This window comes from Bactrocera neohumeralis, chromosome 3 (genome assembly GCF_024586455.1).
Source record: "Bactrocera neohumeralis isolate Rockhampton chromosome 3, APGP_CSIRO_Bneo_wtdbg2-racon-allhic-juicebox.fasta_v2, whole genome shotgun sequence".
Classification (NCBI taxonomy): domain Eukaryota; kingdom Metazoa; phylum Arthropoda; class Insecta; order Diptera; family Tephritidae; genus Bactrocera; species Bactrocera neohumeralis.
In genome coordinates this window covers 33,973,926-33,997,232 of record NC_065920.1, presented here as the reverse complement: position 1 = coordinate 33,997,232, position 23,307 = coordinate 33,973,926, and the positions used below count along the sequence as shown (strand labels likewise).

The window sequence follows — 23,307 nt, the reverse complement described above, 5'->3', positions numbered from 1 at the left end:
TTGCGCCTGGCAGGTTGAAAGACAATGGAATGTTCGGTTGCAACCGATTTTAGCCCTCGTTATCAGCGTATTACTACTTGTGAAAAATGTGTATATTAAAATCATTAAACTCTTAGTAAAGAAATATTTGTACAGTAAAATTCTACGTTAAATGGAACGAGAACAGAAAAACCTATTAACTAAGCCATTCTAAATAAACCGAACTCCTTTATTTTTTAGGAAAAAATACAATTGTACATATAAGTATATTAGTTTATTTCATCTTTATCTATATGTATTACTGAAGCGTCGATTTTTCTTGTTCACTGCACTAAAATATATTGAGGAAACTTTTCGCTTTTACTGCCACGAACTGTTGCACTTTTTTAAGAAATCATCATTAACATAATCATTATTGTGTGGCAACATTAATCATTGTCGGACGGACGGTGCGAAAAAATGGCAGCAGAAAAATTACCAAAGAACTTGTTTATGTAAGTGCCTGGAACCCACTTTGGTATGCACATATATTATATGTGAAAATGTGTGTTTCGCCTTTCGAGTGGCACGTACACTTTCAGCAGACCGCAAAAAGCAAAAAGGTACCGCAATATTCTCCCCCTAGAGTTTATGGGCTGACTGCCTGCACGGCTGTCGGCCGCTCGTGGTGGCGCAAAAGTCATGTTTCTTATTGGTCATTATTATAGCGGTGTGTAAAACCATTGCAATAAATTGCAATAAAACTGAAATTAAATTTTTTATTAACCTACTATTTGCAGTATGTGGAATATGGAATGCGGCTGAGTGTTCGATTATTTGATTCTCGGTGTGGTGCATGTTCCATTCATGCTTTATTCAGCTAGCTAAAGGCAATCGCTAAGGACACCGGTGACCGAAAGCACAACAGGCACGTTCCTTACTGCCATCGATTTAAATTGCCAAAGCGCAATGTGAGAAAATTTTCTGCTGCAATATTAAACGAATACAAATGACATAGACAGGGTTGGTGCATTAAATAAATATACATATAAGAAAATTAAATTAAGAAGATTCAAATGACGCTGCTACGAAAGTTAGCTAGTAACTCGCGAAAGTGGTTATAAATATCTTGGAGCTTTCATGTGACAGATAATATAATTTTGACTTATGTACTTGAAGAGTAGCCTTAGAATAATAAAGACAATGTGTTATTATAAGAAACTATTCAAATCAATTTTGTATTTTAATTAGTTTGGTCCTAAGCTAATAATTTTGAAAGGAAATTTCTGTTGAATGTATTTTAAAACAGTAGTATTTACCCAATCTTCAAAAGCTTGCTTTACTTAATTTTGCTCTTACAATAAATAAGCGCGCTTTCATGCATACATACACTTATTCATATATGTATGTATACTACATGTATTTTACAAGTGTATACAACTTCTTTAAATATTCATATTCCCTTTTCTTCAGTTTTTCAGTATCAATACCCTTCAAGTGAGTGAGTACTTACATCCACATTGACACCGGGCAATGGAAATGCTTGTCCTGGCGGTTTATCGCGCGGCACATAACGGTAAAACTCATGCCCATCCTTGTACCACTTCACCGAGTACAATGACTCGCCGTCCAGATTGTAGCGGCAGCCGAGTACCGCGCTTTTGAAACGCATTATATGATTGGGTATTTTCACTTCCGTCATTGTGAGCGAGTTGGATATGTCTGGAAGAAAGAAAATAATAAAATATTAATTGTATCCAAGATATTTTTAAGAAGATTTCATTCCTTACATTAATTCTGTAATTAAATAGGAAAGTGTAAGTAAATATATATTTTATGTAGAAAATAAAAGCGTTAAAAGGATGACAAATTACAAAGAAAAAATATGTATCTGTTTTCTCGCTAGCGTTTTTGATGAGCTGCATCCAAATGCTTCAAAAGCGGCTACCACCGAAAACAATGTTACAAAAATACACGCTCTCATATTGATAGACAGTTGATAGAAGAAACATTAGGCGTCAGATACCGACTGCTTCATTTATAACGAAATAGGCTACGAACTGGTGCTCCAGTTTATGGTGGGTCTATAAGCATTTTGTCTTTCGATAAAATTCAAAATCGTAATTTGAGAATTTGGTTTGCTCAAAATCTTAGGAGATCTCTTTAATGAGCGCCGACAAACAAATGTTAGATTCAAATATTTTCCACAATTAGATCAGATTAATGGCTAAACGATCGAAAAATGAACGCAGATCTGATCATGTTTGATGAGACCTAGAAGACACGTCTCCAGTGTTTTAATCTTACCTTCACTAGGAAACATCGAAATTTTATGGCACCTATCTTTTACAAAATTATATGGTATTTGTTGTCATAAACAACGCGCTTTCAAACACAAGCAGAGTTGTATCGACGTCATGAACTGCATCACAACAGACATTCAACGATTTTCAAGCTTAGCGTATATTTCAGCAACTCGTCAACAACTTGGTAAAGAAACCAGGGGAACGGCTTTTATTTACAAACTCACTATACGTACAGCAGCTACAAAGTAGGCACCCAGATGCATAATTCAGCAAGAGTGCAAAGCAAAAAGGCTGGTACGACGAGCGCCGGAGTGCAAGTTTCAAAAAAGAAGCCAAAATGGAAAGGCTGCCTACAAACTGCGCAACGTTACGAGCGACCACATCCGTCGCGGGACGCACACATGCAAACGCGCTTGAAGAGGATACATACCCATTTGTGCACAAACATCTTTAATGCTGTAATGACTGTCAGCAAGAGTGCAATAACAAAAGGTCATTAGTAGTAGTGGTGGTAAATTCGCGGCTGCACAAAAATGCGGCGACTTACCCGGATGAAGACCGGGGCATACTCTAGCAGAACCCCCAAAGGTGATCAGTCACTGATGCCCAGAGCATACATAAATTATTGGGGGAACACTTCTCCAGCCTGCTGAATGGCAGTGAACGCACAACACCAGGAGAAGGAGATCCCGGTGCCCCATTCGATGACGATGGAGCAGACGTTCCAGGTGACCATGAAGAAGTTCGAATAACCCACACACACCCGCCTGAAGAACAACAAAGCGGCATGGGCCGACGGATTGTTGTTGTTGCTATGCAACCGGCGGCGAACGATATGACATCAAAAGCATCAACTTATGCCGGTAAAATATTGTCGGACGAAAGCATGCCCAACGATTGGAATTTAAGTGTGCTATGCCCAATCCATAAGAAAGGTGACCCCACAATCTGCGCCAACTACCGTGGGATTAGCCTCCTCAACATCCATATAAGGTTCTATCGAGCGTATTGTGTGAAAGATTAAAGCCCACCGTCAACAAACTGATTGGACCTTATCAGTGTGGCTTCAGACCTGGAAAATCTACAACCGACCAGATATTTACCATGCGCCAAATCTTGGAAAAGACCCGTGAAAGAAGAATCGACACACACCACCTCTTCGTCGATTTCAAAGCTGCTTTCGAGAGCACGAAAAGGAGCTGCCTTTATGCCGCGATGTCTGAATTTGGTATCCCCCCGCAAAACTAATACGGCTGTACAAACTGACGTTGAGCAACACCTAAAGCTCCGTCAGAATCGGGAAGGACCTCTCCGAGCCGTTCGATACCAAACGAGGTTTCAGACAAGGCGATTCCCTATCGTGTGACTTTTTCAACCTGCTTCTGGAGAAAATAGTTCGAGCTGCAGAACTTAATAGAGAAGGTACCATCTTTTATAAGAGTGTACAGCTGCTGGCGTATGCCGATGATATTGATATCATCGGCCTCAACACCCGCGCCGTTAGTTCTGCTTTCTCCAGGCTGGACAAGGAAGCACAGAAAATGGGTCTGGCAGTGAACGAGGGCAAGACGAAATATCTCCTGTCATCAAACAAACAATCGTCGCACTCGCGACTTGGCACTCACGTCAGTGTTGACAGTCATAACTTTGAAGTCGTAGATAATTTCGTCATATATCTCGTCTATCTTGGAACCAGCGTAAACACCACCAACAATGTCAGCCTAGAAATCCAACGCAGGATAACTCTTGCCAACAGGTGCTACTTCGGACTGAGTAGGTAATTGAGAAGCAAAGTCCTCTCTTGACAAACAAAAACCAAACTCTATAAGTCACTCATAATTCCCGTCCTGCTGTATGGTGCAGAGTCTTGGACGATGTCAATAACGGATGAGTCGACGTTGCGAGTTTTCGAGAGAAAAGTTCTGCGAAAGATTTATGGTCCTTTGCGCGTTAGCCACGGCGAATACCGCATTCGATGGAACGATGAGCTGTATGAGATATACGACGACATCGACATAGTTCAGCGAATTAAAAGATAGCGGCTACGCTGGCTAGGTCATGTTGTCCGGATGGACGAAAACACTCCAGCTCTGAAAATATTCGACGTAGTACCCGCCGGGGGAAGCAGAGGAAGAGGAAGACCTCCTCTCCGTTGTAAGGACTCTTATAGGAGAAGGACCTTCGGCTCGCTTGGAATATCCAATTTGTGCCACGTAGCGAAAAGAAGAAACGATTGGCGCGCTGTTGTTAACTCGGCTATAATCGCTTAAGCGGTTTCTACGCCAATTAAGAAGAAGATCATTTTATACTTGAGACCTAAACGATGCGATGAACGCTTTGTATAATTAGACATTGACACCTAGAAGACACCAGGTAATCTTACCTTCACTAGAAACACCAGAAATTTTATGGCACCTTTACTCATTTACAAAAATTATATGGTATTTGTTGTCATAAACAAAGCTTTCAAGCTAAGCAGAGTTGCATATTCATGACTGCAGTTTGCCACATTTTCAAGCTTTCAAGCTTAGCGTATATTTCAGCAAACCAGAGTAAAGGAACCAGGGGTGTCGGCTTTTATTTACACCAACACACTATAAGCGACGACGCAGCTACAAAGTAGGCACCCAGATGCATAATTCAGCAAGATTGCGACAATGGTTAGACAAAGCAAATAAGTCGTCACACCTCTAGACACGAGCGCCGGACTTGCAAGTTTCAAAAAAAGAAGGCCAAATGGAAAGGTTGCAGAAACTACCAAACTGCGACGAAGTCTAAGCGCACATCCGTCGCAAACACACACATGCAAACGCGCTTGCAGAGATACACACCCATGTACACATACATCTTTAATGCTGTATTGACTGTCAGCCAGAGTGCAATAACAAAAGGTCATTAGGGCATAGTGACTGGTAAACGGGGGGGCTACAAAACTGGACATTTAAGCCCGGATGAAATATCATTAACTCTAGCAGAGCCTTCACGCATTTGTGCCACAGCTTCAAGCTGAGATGAATGAAGTATGCCTACAACTCTATCAACGCCGCCGAAACTTACATGGCAGCAGTCACTGCAGCACAAATATAAAAGTGTAGAATACATAGCAAAGCGTTTGCTCAGCAAGGCGAAATTACAGCTGGAAGAGTGAAATGCCGTCCCATAGAAGGTGAATTCAGTACATGTCGTAGGGATAAACTCCACACACACACACGCATGAACTTGAATGCAAATTGTGTTTGCATGTACTGCGTCAACTTGTGTAATTGCGTGCGTTTTGTTGTTGCACTGCATCCGTGTGCGAACGTATGACATCAAAAGATAAACTTGGCCGAGTCGATGCGCACCTTTCGCTGCGCAAAACAAATTATGCCCGCCAGTGTGTCATATTTCAACAGAAGACAGTGCGACGTACAATCATATGCGAGTGTGTAGTGCACATCTAAGACACGTTGTTTATTTGAACTTTACAAGCAGTGTAAGTTATGTGACAGCCGATGTGTCATTTGCGTGCATTAGCGTGCGCTTGAAAGTTTATCTTTCGTCCTCTTTAAAAGCAGCACAAAAGCAACAATCTGATCTCTGCAGCTGCAGTAGCCAACAACGTAGGACTTAGTGCTGGTGGCACAGAAGAATAGCGATTAACTATTGCAGCTGTTATCTGTAATGTAATCGTGTGCGCACATAAGAGCATGTAAAGTTAAGAAAGATTATACAGAAATTTAAAAAATTGGTTCAGAGATAAAATTTTTTAAATTTTTACCTACATACTTTTCGATTATTTGTAAAGTCTATAAATAATGGAGATAGACCAACTCGTCTTTCCGGATTTCTTGAAAATATAAGGTTTTAATACCTAATTAGCATCATTGTACCATTCGAAGCATAGGGGAATAAAAATATCTCAGCAAACTTTTAGTTAAATTAGCATCTATTTAAGTGATGTGAACAAAGCTCGGCCCTAAACATACATACTTAGCTACAGTTTAACAAAGTCGCACTCGGAAAACAACCACGTTTGTTGCTGATAGAACGCAATATTGATTATCGTCAATTTTAGTTTCATAATAAAAAAAGAATCATTGAAGTTAACTATGCTGAAGTTATCAAAATAATATATTTGACAACTCTCGTCAGAAAATGTTCGAAATATATCCGTACCCATGGAGTTGATTTTCTACCGAAAGTTTCGATCGTATGCATGATATTAAATGATTTCCTTGTCACAAGATGGTTTGAATATAAAAATGAATAAAGGTGATAATGCCTTCTCTGAGTCTAGTTGTAACATAGTATGTTCATAACCATTTTCATCTTTATATTAGGTTGTCAAATATCTCCCTTCCGCTTTTTTGTTCTTTATTCAATGCTTTCTAAAAAGTGTTATAGTGATCGGATTAAGTTCGAATATGCGCCGTTTCGTTCAATAATCTGTTTCCATCTAGATGGCAACTTCAAAATACCCCCCTGATAGAAGCCCCCTCCTTATTTGCGAAGAACTCGGACAGCCACTTTTCACAAGCCTCATTTGAGTTCAACTTTACACAATGGCGTTCGCCATGGACAGGAACAGGAGGTAATCACTTGGCGCTATGTCCGGGCCATCCGAACTCACGTAGCTTCTGACGAGTCACCAACGAAGTTTGTGGTCTGGCGTTGTCCCGGTGGAACACTACACCCTTCCTATTGGCCAGTTCTGGACGCTTCTGGTCGATCGCCTGCTTTAAGCGGTCCAGTTGTTCACAGCAGATGGTAGAATTAAGCCTCTGCCCATATGGGAGCAGCCCATAGCATATGATTCCCTTCCAATCCCATCAAATATACAGCAAAACCTTCCTGACTGTCAATCCCGGCTTGGCCACTGTTTAGGACGATTCACCGGCTTTCGACCACGACCGTTTTCGCCTGATATTGTCGCATGTGTTCCATTTTTCATCGCCAGTCACCATCCGCTTCAAAAATGCGTCGAGTTCGTTCCATTTCAGTAGCATACCGCAGGCATTGATTCGGTCCAGAAAGTTTTTTTGCGTCAAATCGTGCGTATCCAGCCTTCTGCTGATGGCTTAAAATGGTTTGGTGATTAACTCCCATCTTCTGGGCGATATCACGAGATGCCACATGCCGGTCTAACTCGATGTTTTCCATGATTTGATCGGTATTCGTCGTCACAGGTCTTCCGCCGACTGGCTTATCCATGGTGTCGTTTTCACCTGCTCTGAACCGTCGAAACCATTTCTCCGCAGTTCGAAGTGATAGAGTACCATCCCTAACCATTAATCTCACGGAACGTTTCTTTTAACTTTAAAATAGCGCGAATTTCGGCGTTAGTGAAATCTATGCTTACACGTCTATAGCTGTTAAACGCAATATCCAAACTAATCATTCATAGCGGCGTTTTGTAGATTATGTCAAGACATTTCAAAGATGAGTAGTGTTGCCAAATACGAGCTCTGTAGCGCTTTATACATAACCGCGAAATTCAAAAGATAAAAAGGCGGAAGGGAGATATTTGACAACCTAATATTTGACTTTACACTATATATATAGGTATCACTCAGTGTAAAATATGTCTTAACCCGATTATAGCAGCAATTAATTATCTCCCTCGCCCGCTTATACGTAATGTAAAATTTTCGAACTTCCGATTAGCTAATTGAAATTGGAAATAATCTTTTCCTAAGGAATGGATAAAATCGGGTGTATGCAGATGGTAGAGAGATTGCAATAGAGCTCAATATCTCTCGTGAGACACGTTCTTGCTCGTCCCGATAAAGCTGCATTTTTTCAATAAGAGTACGGTAAACATGACTCTTTTGACATGATTGATTATGCGAATCCCGATCCCAACCACGGTATTCCCCAGATTAGGTTCGGTGTGATTTATTATTTTTCCTTGAACTGAAATTACCGCTCCGTGGAACTCATTTTCAGACAATCGAAGAGATAAAACAAAATTCGCTGAAAGAACTGACCATCCCAAATGCTTATGAAAAGTATTTCGAGGACTGGAAAAATAGTTGGCATAAGTATATTACATCTAATGGGGATTATTTTGAAGGCGACCAAATAAGTATTGCTGAAAAATTAAATATTTGGCGTTATATGTACAATTTCCAAGCATTTTTATGATGTCGGATAGTATAAGTGCACATGCAAACTTGTTATCGAGTATACTTAAGTAATGCCAAAAGTTAATGCAATCAGTCCAGACCAGCTTTTGGTTGAAATCGTCCTCATATATCAGACATATTATATTTGACCTTATTCGTTGAGTTTATTTCACATAATGAAATCGGTTCATGCATTATCTTATCTATCATTTATTCAACCGCTCAATAAAATTAGGCATGAAGGAGAGAATTGTCAGGCTCGAGTTGCTGGATTCGAGTTATCCACGAGAAGCAACACTAAAATATGGTAGACTTAGTAGTCTTGTAACGGGTGAAAGCTCCGCTGTTTTGCTGTCACAAGATCCCTATAACTCAAAGTATATCGCAAGAACTCTTCGACCTCAGCAACCTTTCCTTGCCTTTTCCTAGTTGTAGGGGTAATTTCAGACCACTGCTTTATCTTATGATTTGATTGATCACCTTTACAGCAGTTGGGGTCTCACAAAGAACTTCACTTAGCAACTCAAATGCAATCACTATCTTGAAGAATGGAGATAAGATTTCTTTTTTATCGATTTTCAATGTCCTTTTGAAACTCGGCTTTAAATGTTATGTTATTACTATAAGATACATACCTAGTTGCCTGTTTACACGATTCCTTGTCTTTACGTTTTTTACTGCAAATAATGAGCATGCTAAAGGCTTTATCTAAAAAGTATGCAGAAAATTTCGCGTACAAAAACCGTAAATTATTTCAGACGCTTGGATATTTAAAAACTTGTATTTCTACAGTGATTGCTTACACAAGACTCGTAGCTTCATAAATTCAACTTAAACATTCCTTTTCAATGTGTATGGAATTCGCATCAATGCATGTGTGGAACAAGCACTTATTTGTATATGAGTGTGTGGTTATGTGGCTTCTTAGTACTTTCACTTTTTTACTAGTATGACGGCGTCAACACTTTGCCCGCCTTGTCTACCGTTTATTTGTTCGGTTGCCTTTTGCTTGCGCTTTTCACCGTCTTAACTGACGTGCATGGCGTGCGGGTGTTTGTACTGCCGCGGGGCAATCATGGCGGCAAAACTGTTGAACAATGAAGTCAAGGGAAGAAAACAAGCCAACGATCTAGCATTATTTCCCCTACATATTTATGAAGAACGACGCGTATGTGTGCTGCAGCAGCGCCCTGTGGCAGCAACTATGTAGAAAATCAATTTCGTTCTTCATTTGCAGCTGGCAATTTGCATAATAAGGTCGTTTGGTGCAATTTACATGTGAATGTAATAAATTCTCTCTGCGTGCGGGTGTGCATGCATGAAACAGTGAGTGCATGTGGGTGTGTATGCCTCAAAACACCGGTTGCAATCACGCAGTTGTTGCACACAAACATAGTGGAATTTGTGTTATTGTTATTATTTTATAATTGCACGCATATGCATTTGTATATATAGATCGATATGTGAAAAGGTGAATGTACACACAATATATACTTATGTACATATATGTATGTATAAGTAAGTACATACATATGTATGTGTATGGGTGATAAGATTGGCTTTCCGTCGCCTTCGAAGTTCGCTTTCGCATAAATGATTCGTTTGCATTTATTGCCACAATTTCGGATCTGATAAAACGATCAGACGATCTCGGGGCTAAATTAATTAAAATGTTCAACTATTTTTCTCTTTGATTTACTTTTAATATTTCCTTAATATCATTTCATATTACACTTCACATATGCCACCTTTTCGACAGAGTTTGCTTTACAGGGTCCAGCACTCGAAGTGTAACCAATTAAATAATCCATAAATTCGGTTTGGAAAATTATTTTTATTTATTCTAAAGTACAAAATGTGTGAAAATAATCATAAATTCAGGACCAATTCACTTTTGTTCGATATGACCAATTTTTGCCTTAACTATGGCTTTGAGACGGTCAAAAAACGAATCGCAAGCTGCCCGAATGTGACTTGCCGGTGTTTTGGCCCACTCACGGACAATGGCTTTCTTCAGCATCTCGAGACTGGTGTTTTTTTACTTCGGACCTTGCTCTCCAAAATAGCCCAGAGAGAATAATCTATTGGATTCGCATCTGGTGAATTCGAGAGCCATTGTGCGGTCGTAATGAAGTTCGGAACGTTGCTTTTTAGCCATTCTTGGTTCAATCGCGCTTTGTGAGACGGTGCTGAGTCTTGTTGAAACGTCCATGGTTTGCGACCGAAATGTTTGTTTGCCCACGTCGTCAAAACAGCCTCCAGAACACTTTCCCGATAATATATCGTATTCACTTTGACGCCAGGCTCGATGAAAACAATTGGAGAGCGCCCATCTGCGGTGACAGCGGCCCAAACCATTATTTGTGGCGGGTGCTGCCTCCTGGTGGCCAACCGATGACTTAGATTCTCCTATGAACGGTCGGTCAAGTAAACCCTATCGATATGAGAGTTTAAGAATTACTCAATTGGAAAAATTTTTTCGTCAGAAAACACAATGTTGGGAATTTGGCCGTTTTCGGCCAAGCGAAGCAAATGCTTCGCTCTCTCAAGTCTTACTTGTTGCTGCTTCGGTGTGAGATCATGGGCCTTTTGGAACTTGTAAGGCTTGACCTTGAGCTGATTTTTCAATATGCGTCGGATGCTGCGGTCGGATATTTTCAGTTCTTTAGCCATTTGATTGGCACTTCGTCGTGGATTTCGCTCAAGTCGCTTCTTCACTTTCCGAACCATCTCACGTGACGTTGCAGTCTTTTGATGACCACCTCCATGGCGTTTTACGATGCTACCAGTATCATTGTAACGAGTGATGGTGCGATAAACAAAAACTTTATTCACATTAAGGTGTTTGAGCTCACGAACAATTGCTGGCTTTGAGTTTTCAGCTGAATATAAAGCAATCACACTATTACGTTTGAATTCCATCGCTGATCACTTTTTTGCGTTCACTTTTGGCAAAACGCTTTTGTACACTTGTGAATAATACTCCGAACTGTCATTTAGCAAATTTATAAACAGCTCATTCCAGTGCGACAGCTGCGCGAACAGCCTGAAATTGGTTACACTTCGAGTGCCACTCATCTTAGGCTTTGAAAGTGTCAAAAGCAAATAAATACTTTTAGAAACAACCTTTCGAAAATTGTAACCGACTTCTTGAAAGTTGCTTCGTATTAATGGCGAGACTATTCCGGGACTCACTTGTTTATTTCTTATGGTTTGGCGGCAAATTAAGATTCTCTGTATCTTCGTAAAACAGCATTACTAACATTTCCGCTTCATCAACTTTTGATTAGTAATGTATAACAGTATCACTCCGAACTCATGGATAGGTAGGTTAGGTTAAAAGGTCCACACTGTTAAAACCGTCAAAAAGCTACAATACTTGGACAGTTGAAAAAACCGGCATATGATGAAATGTAAAACTGCTTTGGGTATACTCGTATTAATCATTAACCATAGTTCGACAAAGCGCTTCGAGCCTACTCCCAAAATTTATTGAAGTAATCGTAATGTTTCAGATTCAGAAGTGGTTTATCGGCTCCTCTAATGGTTTTAGTGGGATAGACAATTGGAACATCCTTCGCTTTCTTCTGTCTAGGGCTGCTATGCAGACTCTGTGTTCCTATGGTTTTTTCGTTTTTTTTTTTACATATCACGGCACTCGCGGAAACAGTTCAAAGTGAAAAATTGAATTGGAGAAAAAAACAAACAAATCTGCAAATAAATAATTAAGAATAAGAAATGTAAAAAGTTATACAAGAGTAATGGAAAATTCCTTTACAAAGAACATAACTGTGAAGAAAAGAGTTGTTGGCACAAGATAAGTAAAGTCTGTGCTCCGGCTGCAAGTTGGTTGTGCAGGAGTTTTGTAGAAGAAGCAATTTCATGCATCGTTTGATTTTCATTCGGGTTTAATTTGTGCTGTTTTGCGCTTTTGCCTTCATTACTTTAGTTTTCTACAAAATGCCGCCTTGCCATCTGCTCATCTTCTATGTCTCTCCTCAAATATACTATACATCTACATACATACATATATAGTACATACATATACATGGTGGCGTGTAAACCCATTATGTTCTTATGACTTTGCAAATTGTATTATAATATGTATGTTTGTGTGTTGTGCAACACTCCTTTCCCAGCTGGCATTTGAATATATTTAATTCTTTTTTGCCATAGCAAACTATTTCACTACTACTTTATTTGTTTGACAGCTATACAAACACGTATACATTTTTAGTAGTGAATTTGTTTTGGAATATTTCTTCATAGCGCCTTTGAAAATGGAAATATTTATTTTTTTCTTGACTGCCTTGGCAAAAATTGCCAAGAAGTTAGAATTGATGAAAATTTACAAAATAAAATTATATGAAGCGCATGGTAATGTGTACGCCCCTTCACCTAATAAAATCCGGTGTTTTGTGATTTCTTCTCCATGTACATGCACGTACATATGTATATAAATGTATGTTTAGCGCAATTGTTGGTGCTGTTCATGTGTTGCTTTTGCCTACAGCTGCTGAAGTCGTTGGTATGTATGTATGTACATATTTATACAATGTTGCTAGCTTGTGTGGTGCTTGAATCCTTGAATTCTTGTTGTGTTCATTGTTGGTGTCAAAGCCGGTGTTTATTTGTTTTAAATTGCTTCAACTGCTGCACACACTCCCGCAATTGTATACTTCAGCATTCGTCGGTCTATTCATTGTTTTTGTTCAGTTTCAGCAACACAACTTTGGTTACATACAGTTTGTAATATGTATGTGTGTATGATACGGGCATCTATTGTATTTACATATTTCTCCTCCGTTTTGTTCTCTGGTCTGCCTAAGCCTTTTTGTCAAATTGCCTGGAATTTTATGAACTTAATTCTTTATTTTGCAATGGTAATTTTTCGAGTTGGTAATGCCGGCTTAAGTGCCACTTTAAAATGCTATGAAATAGTAGTGAAATAGCAAAAAAGTATTCATTTCAGCCATAACATAAAACCTAATGAACGGAAAATAAGAGCAAACTTGTGTATTGGCAAAATTGTTAACTTTAAAATCTTCTTCGAGGCTTAAAATCAAATTTTTTCACTTTTCTAAGTGATATTTTTTGTAAAGCTATAAACTACCCTCTAAGCATTTATTAATAATTAATTACTTTGTTAAAAATTCAAATAACAAAAAATTAAGTTTAATGTAATAAATGTTTAATTGTTCGGGCCGATCTGGTCGTCTGACATTCAAATCGTATTTTAAAAATGTTCAAACATTTCGCCAACCCTTAATGGTGGAGCATATTTCTGGGTGAGAAACAATATGCTTCATCGAGAACAACAATGGACAAATTCAGTCGTCGTAACCTCTGATGATTGGAGAACCACGAAAATGGTAGTGAAAGTGCTATGGAAAATGGACAATATATAGTAATGGACCCTTGCTCCGATATGTGTAAATAAATGAATTCCGTTCCTTACTGTGGTGAAAAAAGTAAGACTTTTTAATTTAAAATTCGTGCGAAAACACACTCGTCGCAATATTTTTTTTTAGGTTGGTATGACTGTCATTGACATCTGTGCCAAATGTCACATCAAAACAATCATTAGTGTTTAGAATTATCCTTGTATTTCTGAAGTACATAATACGATTTTTACGATAAGTGAAACTATTCAATAAGGACGTTCCATTCAATTTTGTGTCCGAAACATATTTCTCGTGCCCAAACGTTCAGAATTTTGGAAAAGGCCTTCCGTGACAATTGTATGTCACGAGCAAGTGTTTTTGATTAGTACAAATTATTCAAAGAGGATCGAGAACGCTTTGGCTACAACCACGTCCAGGACGGCCATCAACATGAACTGATGATCAACACGTAACTAAAATAAAGTAATTGGTACTTCAGAATCGACGATTAGCAGTCAAGGATCCTACTGGCATTTTTGAAATATCGGAAGGATCAGTGAAAACCATTCTGGAAGATCAACTGAGCATAAAAAGTGAAATCACGATTAATTAAAAAAATCATGATGTGCCTTAAACCTACGCTTAGGACCGGGAAACAGAAGATTAATTGGTCGAGTATCGTGGCAAAAGTGAGCCGAAGCCGAAAGAACCACGTCAAAGCAAGTAAAAACGTTAAGCTCACAGTTTTATAAGATTATTGAAATGTGGTGCACTCCGAATTCCTTCCGGCCGGCCAAACTGTGAACAAGGAATACTATTTGGGTGTTATTCGTCGTTTGCACTAATTTATTTGTAAAAACAAGCTGCCAACTCCTGGTTTTGCATCCTGATAATGCACCGTCGCATACTTCACTGATTTTTGAGTGAGTTTTTCGCCAAATTTTCAATCAATATCGTCCCACAACCACCGTATTCGCCTTATTTAGCTCCGTGTGATTTCTGGCTGTTCAACAAACTCAAATGGACGCTCCGGAAATTGTCTTTAACCACGGTTTCGAGGATGGGAAAAAATGTTGGCACAAGTGTATTGGGCCAAGAGGTTATTTTTTGATGGAGACGGCATAGATTTTGAGGAATGAATTAAGAATTTTAAAAATATGAACAATGTCTTACTATTTGTTGCTCGTAGTACTATAACCTTAAACCGGTCAGTTCGATTAGAGAGAGAAATATCTCAATAAAAAAAGAGAATATATTTTGAGATTATAAAATTCTAAAATTAATTATTTAGTTCTACTTTATTTGAGTAAAATGGGTGGGTTATACGCAAAGTCCGAAAACGGTGTTACTAGAGAGAAGTATGTCGATTGCAATGTTATTAATACATGTAGTTTTAGTACTGTGTGGTGAGTTCTAATCCATGAGTGGTAATAAAACTTTATTCCTTTGCACTTTCTCAAAATATGTTTATCATTCAATGATTTAAAATCTACTCCGCTTTAAATTTGAACTTGTTCATACTTTTCATATATTTCCGACTCGCATTATTTTATAATCTTATGATGTTTCAATCCTCAAGACAGATTTTTAACAGACTAAGTGAATAATTTAAGTCTCAGTTACTCTCTATTCGCCTCATCTGGTTAACATGTTCTTGAAGTCAACTAAGAACCTTTTCTAGATAAGCTTTTTTGGCCTCCTATTTTTTTACAATATTCTAGACAAGGTTTACTTTTCTGAATGCCCATTTATTTCAACATTCATAAAATTTGCCTCTGGAATCATTTGTCGTATCCGCTTGTTCTGTTGTTAGATCTCTCAAGATTAAAGAAAAAATTATAATTGATTTAATTATCCTTCAAAATTCCGCTTAAAAAAGTACCATTTGAAACGAAAAATATGGCTTGTTTGTTAACTCGCTTAAAATTTGGGCAAACCTTCTTTAATTGCGTTAAAACACAGTTCCATTAAACGTTTAGCAAATCTGTATAGCAATAAAAGAGCAGCGCCAAAATATGCTAGAAGTGTTGAGCAAATATGTGTACATCCAGGCATGTCCAGGTATACACACATACAAATATGCATTGTAATTACCGTAAACTGGCAGTATCAACTAGCGGGGAAACAGCGCAACACTAAATAACTGTATACACACGACACCACAAAGAGTTTTAACGATTTTCGGTGCCACTTCGGGCGCTAACTACAACAGCAACAACACCGCGCTGAAGGTGCATATACAACCAAATGGTAAAAGTGGAAAAGGGGGTGGAGGGAACAGAAGAATACACACGGCAAGAAGCTTTCACCACTACCTAAAGACTAGAAAATAATGCAACCGTTTTGTTAGCTACAAATAACTGGCACAGAACGGCAGCAACAACGCGTGGCAAAGCCTGAAACAACGGAAGCAAAATAATAACAACAATAATAATGAGAATTTATGATGATGTTCGTGGAGTATGTAGGTGACTAAGGGCGTTATGTATGCGGATGGAGGAATAAGGAGCGAAGTGTGTCGCCCGCGTCGTGTGTAGATGTATGTGTGTGGTGTGGTGTGGTGTGGTGCGACAACAGCTCAGTTACGCTCATAAAACGGCAAAACTGAAAAGTTGGCGACATGTGTGGCTTATATTGCCAAAGTGGCACGCTGGGTAGCTGCGCTAGTTGCACTACTAAATGTCAGTCAACATGTGGAAAAGTGTCATTACACGCCAACAACGCCGGGCGATTTGATCAGCTGTGCATGATGTAGTTACCACCGCACACACCCACACACAGCGCGTTAAGCTGACTGACTGGCCGCCTCATGTTCCACATGTTGCTGCATGGGTATAAAGGAGTTGAGTTGTTGTATGGCAACAAGCGTGACGCTGGGCGGAGTTGACTTGCATATTTTCATAGCAAAAATTTATTACCTTCATACGTTATCGACTGCATATGTAAATTTGTACTTACGCTTGTTGCTAAGTGTTTATTGCATGTTGTTATATGCAGTTTTTATGTAAATAAACTATTTTACTGTTGTAAAAGGTATGTATAGAGCAATATTTTGTATGGTAAAATTTAACTGGGAAACAGAGCTCTATTTAAGAGAGTTCAGGTGATGAACACACTTGGTTAAAGTAAACCTTGCTGTAAAATTAAAAAGATATCAGGCAAATATATAGAATTGCAATAGTGTGCCTTAGTGCAAAATGGAGATTTTAATTCCTGACAATATATTTTGGTTAACAAACAGAATAAATATTTGTGAGGCCACAAATAATGTTGAATACACCCCTCTGTTGAGATGACCAATACTGCTAGTTATGGATCAAGAACATAGTTGCATATTGAAAAAGAGCTTGGAGTCTACCAAAAGTTTATTAAGACGCCTAATATCAACTGTATTCTATTAAATAAGTTCTTTGAAAGTATGGCAATCGAGATGCTTCAACCAAAATCTGGCGAAAACTAGACAGTGAAGGAGAAAAGATGGTCATGTCTATCTTCCCCCTGCCTCAACCAAAATCTTTCGTGTGAGTGCCAATGGGATAGTGTCTAGTTAGGACATATATAATTGCAGCGATGTAAGCCTTGCTCGTGTTAAAAAGTCTTTTTACACTTCACTTTGAGGGAAAAAGTTTTTGCAACCCATCAGTGCTGGTTGCGGACCAACGCCAGAACGCACGATGACAGAGGAATGCCGGCTTTTTCCCTTCGCGTTGGGATTTGGGTAAGGGTTCAATTTCTTCCAAGCTCACTGTTTTTATAGTTTCTAATGATGCTGTGGCAAAAAAATCTATTATGTTAGTAGCTTGATGCTACTGCTAGTGAGGAAATGCATTCCCTGACTCGATCTAACCTTACTGTCAGCGAGCTCAAGGCCTGTATAGCAACTCTGCTACCGGAATGCACGGTCACCTCCACGAAAGAAGTCGCACTTCGGAAAAGTACATATATTGCTACCTTAACAGCAACCACTTCCGCTTGAAATACACCACAGTAGTCTGGCGGTGAGATGCCCGAGTTCATTAAGAGCTCCAGACAGATGATCAATTATTTTCAATTTCTAAATGTGTATACCTTATATAAATTTCTCAAGTATTTATTTAAGTGTACTATTTGTACATAACGCGGCAAACGTTTCTTTCCGGGTCGAAAAAAGTTATACTAATATACAAAATCGCTGATTTACTTACTAAGTACTAAGAGTTTATTATCTTTGAAAATATATCCCTAAAGTTTTTATTTGAAGCTGCTCACCCCTTATTGATGTTATGATGATTTGAGATAACAATTTCTTAAATGTTTTTAGTGTTGTGCACTTATTAGGAGAACCATCCTAATATTCACAGCATACTTTTAGGTACCAAGCACTTACCTTCCGGTTTAAGGAGACTACTGGAAACGCCATTACAATAGCTTCAATACAAACTGGCTTTTCCGTATTATTCTCGTTCAGACTTCTATCTTTAACAACTATGTATATAACTCTTGAATTTTGCTTGGGTATGTTACAGCTAGGTAAACAGTAAGCAGGCAACATTTACAGTCAACTGAAAAGTTAAATGCTTAAAAATATTTTTTTACATTTCTTTATTCAATTTTTCCTAATTAAGAAATTTTCTGTTTTTATAGATGATTGCCGTCCTTTCGTTACGATGAAAAAATAGTTTTTGACTTAAACATCATTACATTTTTCAAATATATATTTATGTTATAGAGAACTTGTAATTTGTTTTTTATAATCCTTGCGAATAAAATTTTTATTTAATTAGATCAAAGATAGTCCTTTATATAAAACTACCTCAAGCATAAAAAGTAAAATGCATTTGAATGCTGTAGTAACAATTTGGCAAACCATTGCTAATGTATACCCCTTGCTGAATAATGAAGTCAAGTTTTCAAATGTGACATTATTTACGATTCTCTTCGATGAAAATGTTGCTGACAGTGCCAAGTAAAATGCTTTCTTAAGCTAACGCAAATATGCCGGAAGCTTGTAAATAAACATAAGAGTCGATAAGTTGCAACAAGATTATGTAATTTTATTTTTTTCTTGTGGATTACACAATAAGGACACGTGTATAATATATTGTGTATATACATACATACGCTGTATGTCTACGAACGCTTCGGTATGGCTGTGTTTGGCGAAAAAATTGTGCTGATACGAAAGTAGTGAAAGTTGGCAACGACATTCAATAAAATAACTGAAAAGTTGCGACATATTTCTTGGCAGCAGCTTGGTACCTTTTCTTCACAAACAACTTTCGACATATTATTTTCAATTCAGCGCTACTGTAGCTACCAGTTGACCTTTGGTAAAAATAACGTTTGGGAAAAATAAGAAAATTAACGAAGCTTTTGTCAGCAAAAAAATATGTTAAGAGTAAGTAATTGCATAAGTAAGTTTATTGCTATAAAAGCGTAAAATTAAAAACTACTTAAATAATTAAAAACCAAGAAAAACAATTTATTTATTTTTTATATTTTTTTTAAACTATATTATTTATAAATGCCTCATGTAAAAGATAAATAATATTTAAGCTAAATTAAAATCGATGCCTAAAACCTTGAAAATTTTTAAATTTACAAACCATTTTACTTCTTAAGTTCTATGCATAAACAAAAGGATACCAATAAAATATTCGTGGCATCAGAATGGATAACAAAAACCGAATGCGAAAATAAAATCGCTTGCAGAAGCAAATGCAGCAGCTGCGTTTATAGCTCATCAATTTTAAGTATTTATGAAAGCAGACATACGTCTATCCCACACACACACCTACAGCTTTCAATATTTATGCAACATCAACACAGAAGCACGCACCCTTCTCTAGTTGAGTTGGAGTCCTGAGTGAAACGACTGTAAGTCTATAAGTCAAACATAGTAATGCCTGTTTTCAATATTTATTTTTTCTTTTTGCCAGAAAAATGGGCGAAACGAAATCACTGTGGGTGGAGCACAAACCAAACACCACCTCACGCCTTCACCAAATCAGTACAGAATTGATCAATGCAGATGCTCATAAAACGTAATAAAAAGCAAATGCCAAAAAAATATGACAAACAAACCGAAAAACAAAAGAAAGTACAAATAAATCGGACGCCTCTGATGAAGCATATAAAATACACTGATATGCATATAAATATAAAAGCGCCAAAATGGAATTATTAACACCGAGCTGTGCAGCGGTGCAAACGGTCACGGCTATATTTGGGGTCGTTGTAAATAAAACAAAATTTATGCCAGCGTTGATTTGGTCATAAAAAGCAAAACAATAGTAGTTTCCTGCTCTCATTCCAGCGGTGCTGGTCTTTAAGCAGCAAAGCTAAGTAAATTGTGGACCTACATTGCGTATACGAAACCGTCATTGCATGGAGAGCATCATTGCCTTGATATCCAGGCGAATTCAGGAAACTTTGTTTGGTTCTATACATAAGTACTCCGTGCTATGTTTGTACATTAAAGTATAAAAAACATTATATCGTATATAATATGTTGATTTTTATACTCTCACTTGAGCCGGAAGCTGACTGGCGTGTGCATAATATCTATAAGTTCAGCCACAACATTCTCTTTAAGCTTAGTGTTTCTCTACTGGCGTTGACAATAATTTGCACCGATAAAAGAAACCATTGCTTTTTATGCACTGAAAGAAGTGCCTCATATACTCTTATAGCTTTTGCACAACTACGACTATGACCTCGCAATTCAAAAAAATATTCGTTAAGTTGGAAAAAATAAAAGACAAGAGCAGAGTGCAGTTCTTATTAAAAATACACAAGTGGGTATAAATTTTATGTTCGCTGACATCAAACGAAATAATATCATTAATACACTAGTGGCTTGTGGGAGCCAATGAAATATATACTGTAAATATAGTTCTGTATATATCACTCTTTTCAACCTATTTCATATCTAGCAAAACAGTTATTCATTACACAATAAAAAAGCTGTTTGGATTTTTCAACTGATTTTTATGTATTTAGATATTCTGAGGACTCAAAAATTTTTTTAAAAATTCTAGAACGTCAGGTTTTTTTGCAAAACGCAAATTTCATTATAAAAAGGGCTTTTTGGGCTAACTTGAAGTCATAAATAAATAGATACAATTTTATTTTGATTACTGTTTTTAAATGTATACAGGTCATAACTATCATTACTTTTTAAATAAAGAACAACTTGTTCGAGGTAAATTAACAAACATAAACATGTTATAACCTAAAAGTAGGCGCTCCGAAAGTATTGAAAGTGGCGCGGTAAAAACGTATAAACTCATCATTGCTTTATACATAGATCTTCAATATAGCGATATGTCGTCTGTGCGGAAGTGTGTGAATTCGTCTGACAGTTTAATATTACGGACTTTGTAAAAAAAGTATACTTCGCGTATTTTGGCTTTAAATTTTGATATCAGGATAAAGTTTGGGCACCTCATTAAGTCTGCAAATGATGTGTTGAAGACCCTTAAAATTGGTTAAATGGCAAGAAAAAAGCTTTCCGATATGCAACTCCTATGGTATGGCGTGAACAGAAGAACCATAGTGATGACTTTTACTTTTGGTCGTGTAATGTGAAAGGGTATAATTCAAAACAGAAGCAGTCAATTTCATATCCCAATAGGCAATCAGCTATTCGTCCTATCCCTCATGGTGACAATCACCATCTACCTTGGAAGTGATTCTATCCCAGTAACAAGGCCCCTTCTACCTTGGAAGAGATTCTAAATTCTGACGAAGACGGTGCTGTACTTGAACCCGATGACAAGTCCAGTTTTGAATTTGAAGATGACAGCAGTTCGGAATTGTTTTCCCAGGGCGAGCTAAATGATTTGGCAAGAGACTTGAATCTTCCCAAAAACGCTACCGAGCTTCTTGTATCAAGGCTAAAAGGCAAGGACCTACTTTTGCCGGGTATGTCTTCATCATGTAAAAGACACCGAAGAGACTGTGTTGGTTTATTATACCAATGTTGAAGGTTTGATGAATGTATTTAAGATCTCATACGACCCATCATAGTGACGTATTTTCATATGGCAAGTGTACGGTGATTTCAAAATATTGAGCATGTTGCTCGGACAACAATCTGGGCTTACCAAATTCACTTGCTTTGTGTGTGGGATAGTAGAGATCGAGCAAATCACTATATCAAAAAGTGTTGGTCTCCAAGGGAGCTTAAAGTTGGCGAAAAAAATATCCTGCACTAAGCTTTAGTGCCTCCTCATAGAGTGCTTCTACCACAACTTCACATAAAGTCGGGATTGATGAAGCAAATTGTAAAGTCACTTTCAAAAGATCGAAATTCCTTCAAATACCCTAAGTACCTTAGTTTCCAGGTCTCTCAGAGGCATAGTTGAAGTAATGTGTTTTCTAAAGCTTATGGCTGATCAACAGTTCATCACAACCATGACTGATCCTAAGAGAGAAGGGTGGATTGCTTTTAAAGAGGTCAAAAGAAATTTTGAGGCAATAAAATAGACCGTAACTACAGACAAATCGCCAAAGGAATGTTAAAAGAATTTTCAGCTTTAGATTGCTTAATGAGATCAAAAGTACATTTTTTTTCAATACCGCCTTGATTACTTTCCAGAAAATTTAGGAGATGTGACTGAAGAGCAAGGTGAACGATTTTTGGATTGGACGCTTAGGAGAGACCTTGCAGATGGAAAAATAAATGTGGAAGGTGTTTACTAATATATGTAATTTAAATAAAAAACAAGAAAAATATATGTTATAGTGGACCGATATCAGTAGTTCCGACAAATGGGCAGCTTCTTGAAGAGAAAATGACGTTTGCAAAATTTCAAAATGATATCTTAAAAACTAAAGGACTAGTTCGTACAGACAGACAGACGGACAGACAGACGGATATGGCTAAATCGACTCAGCTCGACATACTGTCATTTATATATATACTTTAAAGGGTCTCCGATCCTTATTTCTGGGTGTTACAAACTTCGTGACAAACTTAATATACCCTGTTCAGGGTATAATAAATTTTGTTATGCAATTATCTTTTACCTTTTATATTAAGATGTCATTTTCAGATTCAACACACGCAAAAATTAGAATTATGCAAAAAACAGCTTTAAATTTTTTTTTTCAGATAGGTATTATTATTGACTAAGGTTTAATGTTTATTTTAGGTTTAAGTAAGAAAAGTCAAGCTTAGCTCAAATATGCACAGATGTTTTCAAAACTTGTGGCCTTCCTGTGGAACAATTTGCAAGGATAAGAAATAAGTAATTGAAGGCGGAGAAAAAAATAAGATGATACTTTTGGAAATCAAGTAAATTGAAATTTATCACGCAATTTATTGATTGGTTGATGCAAATAGACGCTGCATAAATGTTTGTTGAGTACAAAATAAAAACAAGAAAAATTTATTAAAATTAAATATAAATAAATTTCGTTGAGTAATGAAGAGCCATCCTAGCTGAAAAACAGCTTAATTCTAATGACCCTTTAGTGCACTGCAGAATATATGAATCAAACTTGTAAGGGTTTGTTGTATGAACTACAAAACATACTTATACAGGCTTGTAAAGGCTCCTTTCGAGG

The 23,307-nt window shown here is 37.6% G+C and overlaps 1 protein-coding gene across 4 annotated transcripts in view; it reads right to left on the bottom strand.

Moving 5' to 3' along the window:
- LOC126753252 (uncharacterized) overlaps positions 1-23,307 on the bottom strand; it is a 479,664-nt gene that overhangs the window by 38,764 nt on the left and 417,593 nt on the right. For 2 of the 4 annotated variants that reach the window (XM_050464521.1, XM_050464523.1), the window contains exon 3: positions 1,472-1,680. The exons of the other annotated variants lie outside the window; for them this stretch is intronic. In XM_050464521.1, the coding sequence (XP_050320478.1) occupies positions 1,472-1,680 (209 nt within the window). The remainder of the gene's footprint in view (positions 1-1,471; positions 1,681-23,307) is intronic. 4 annotated transcript variants of the gene reach the window in all.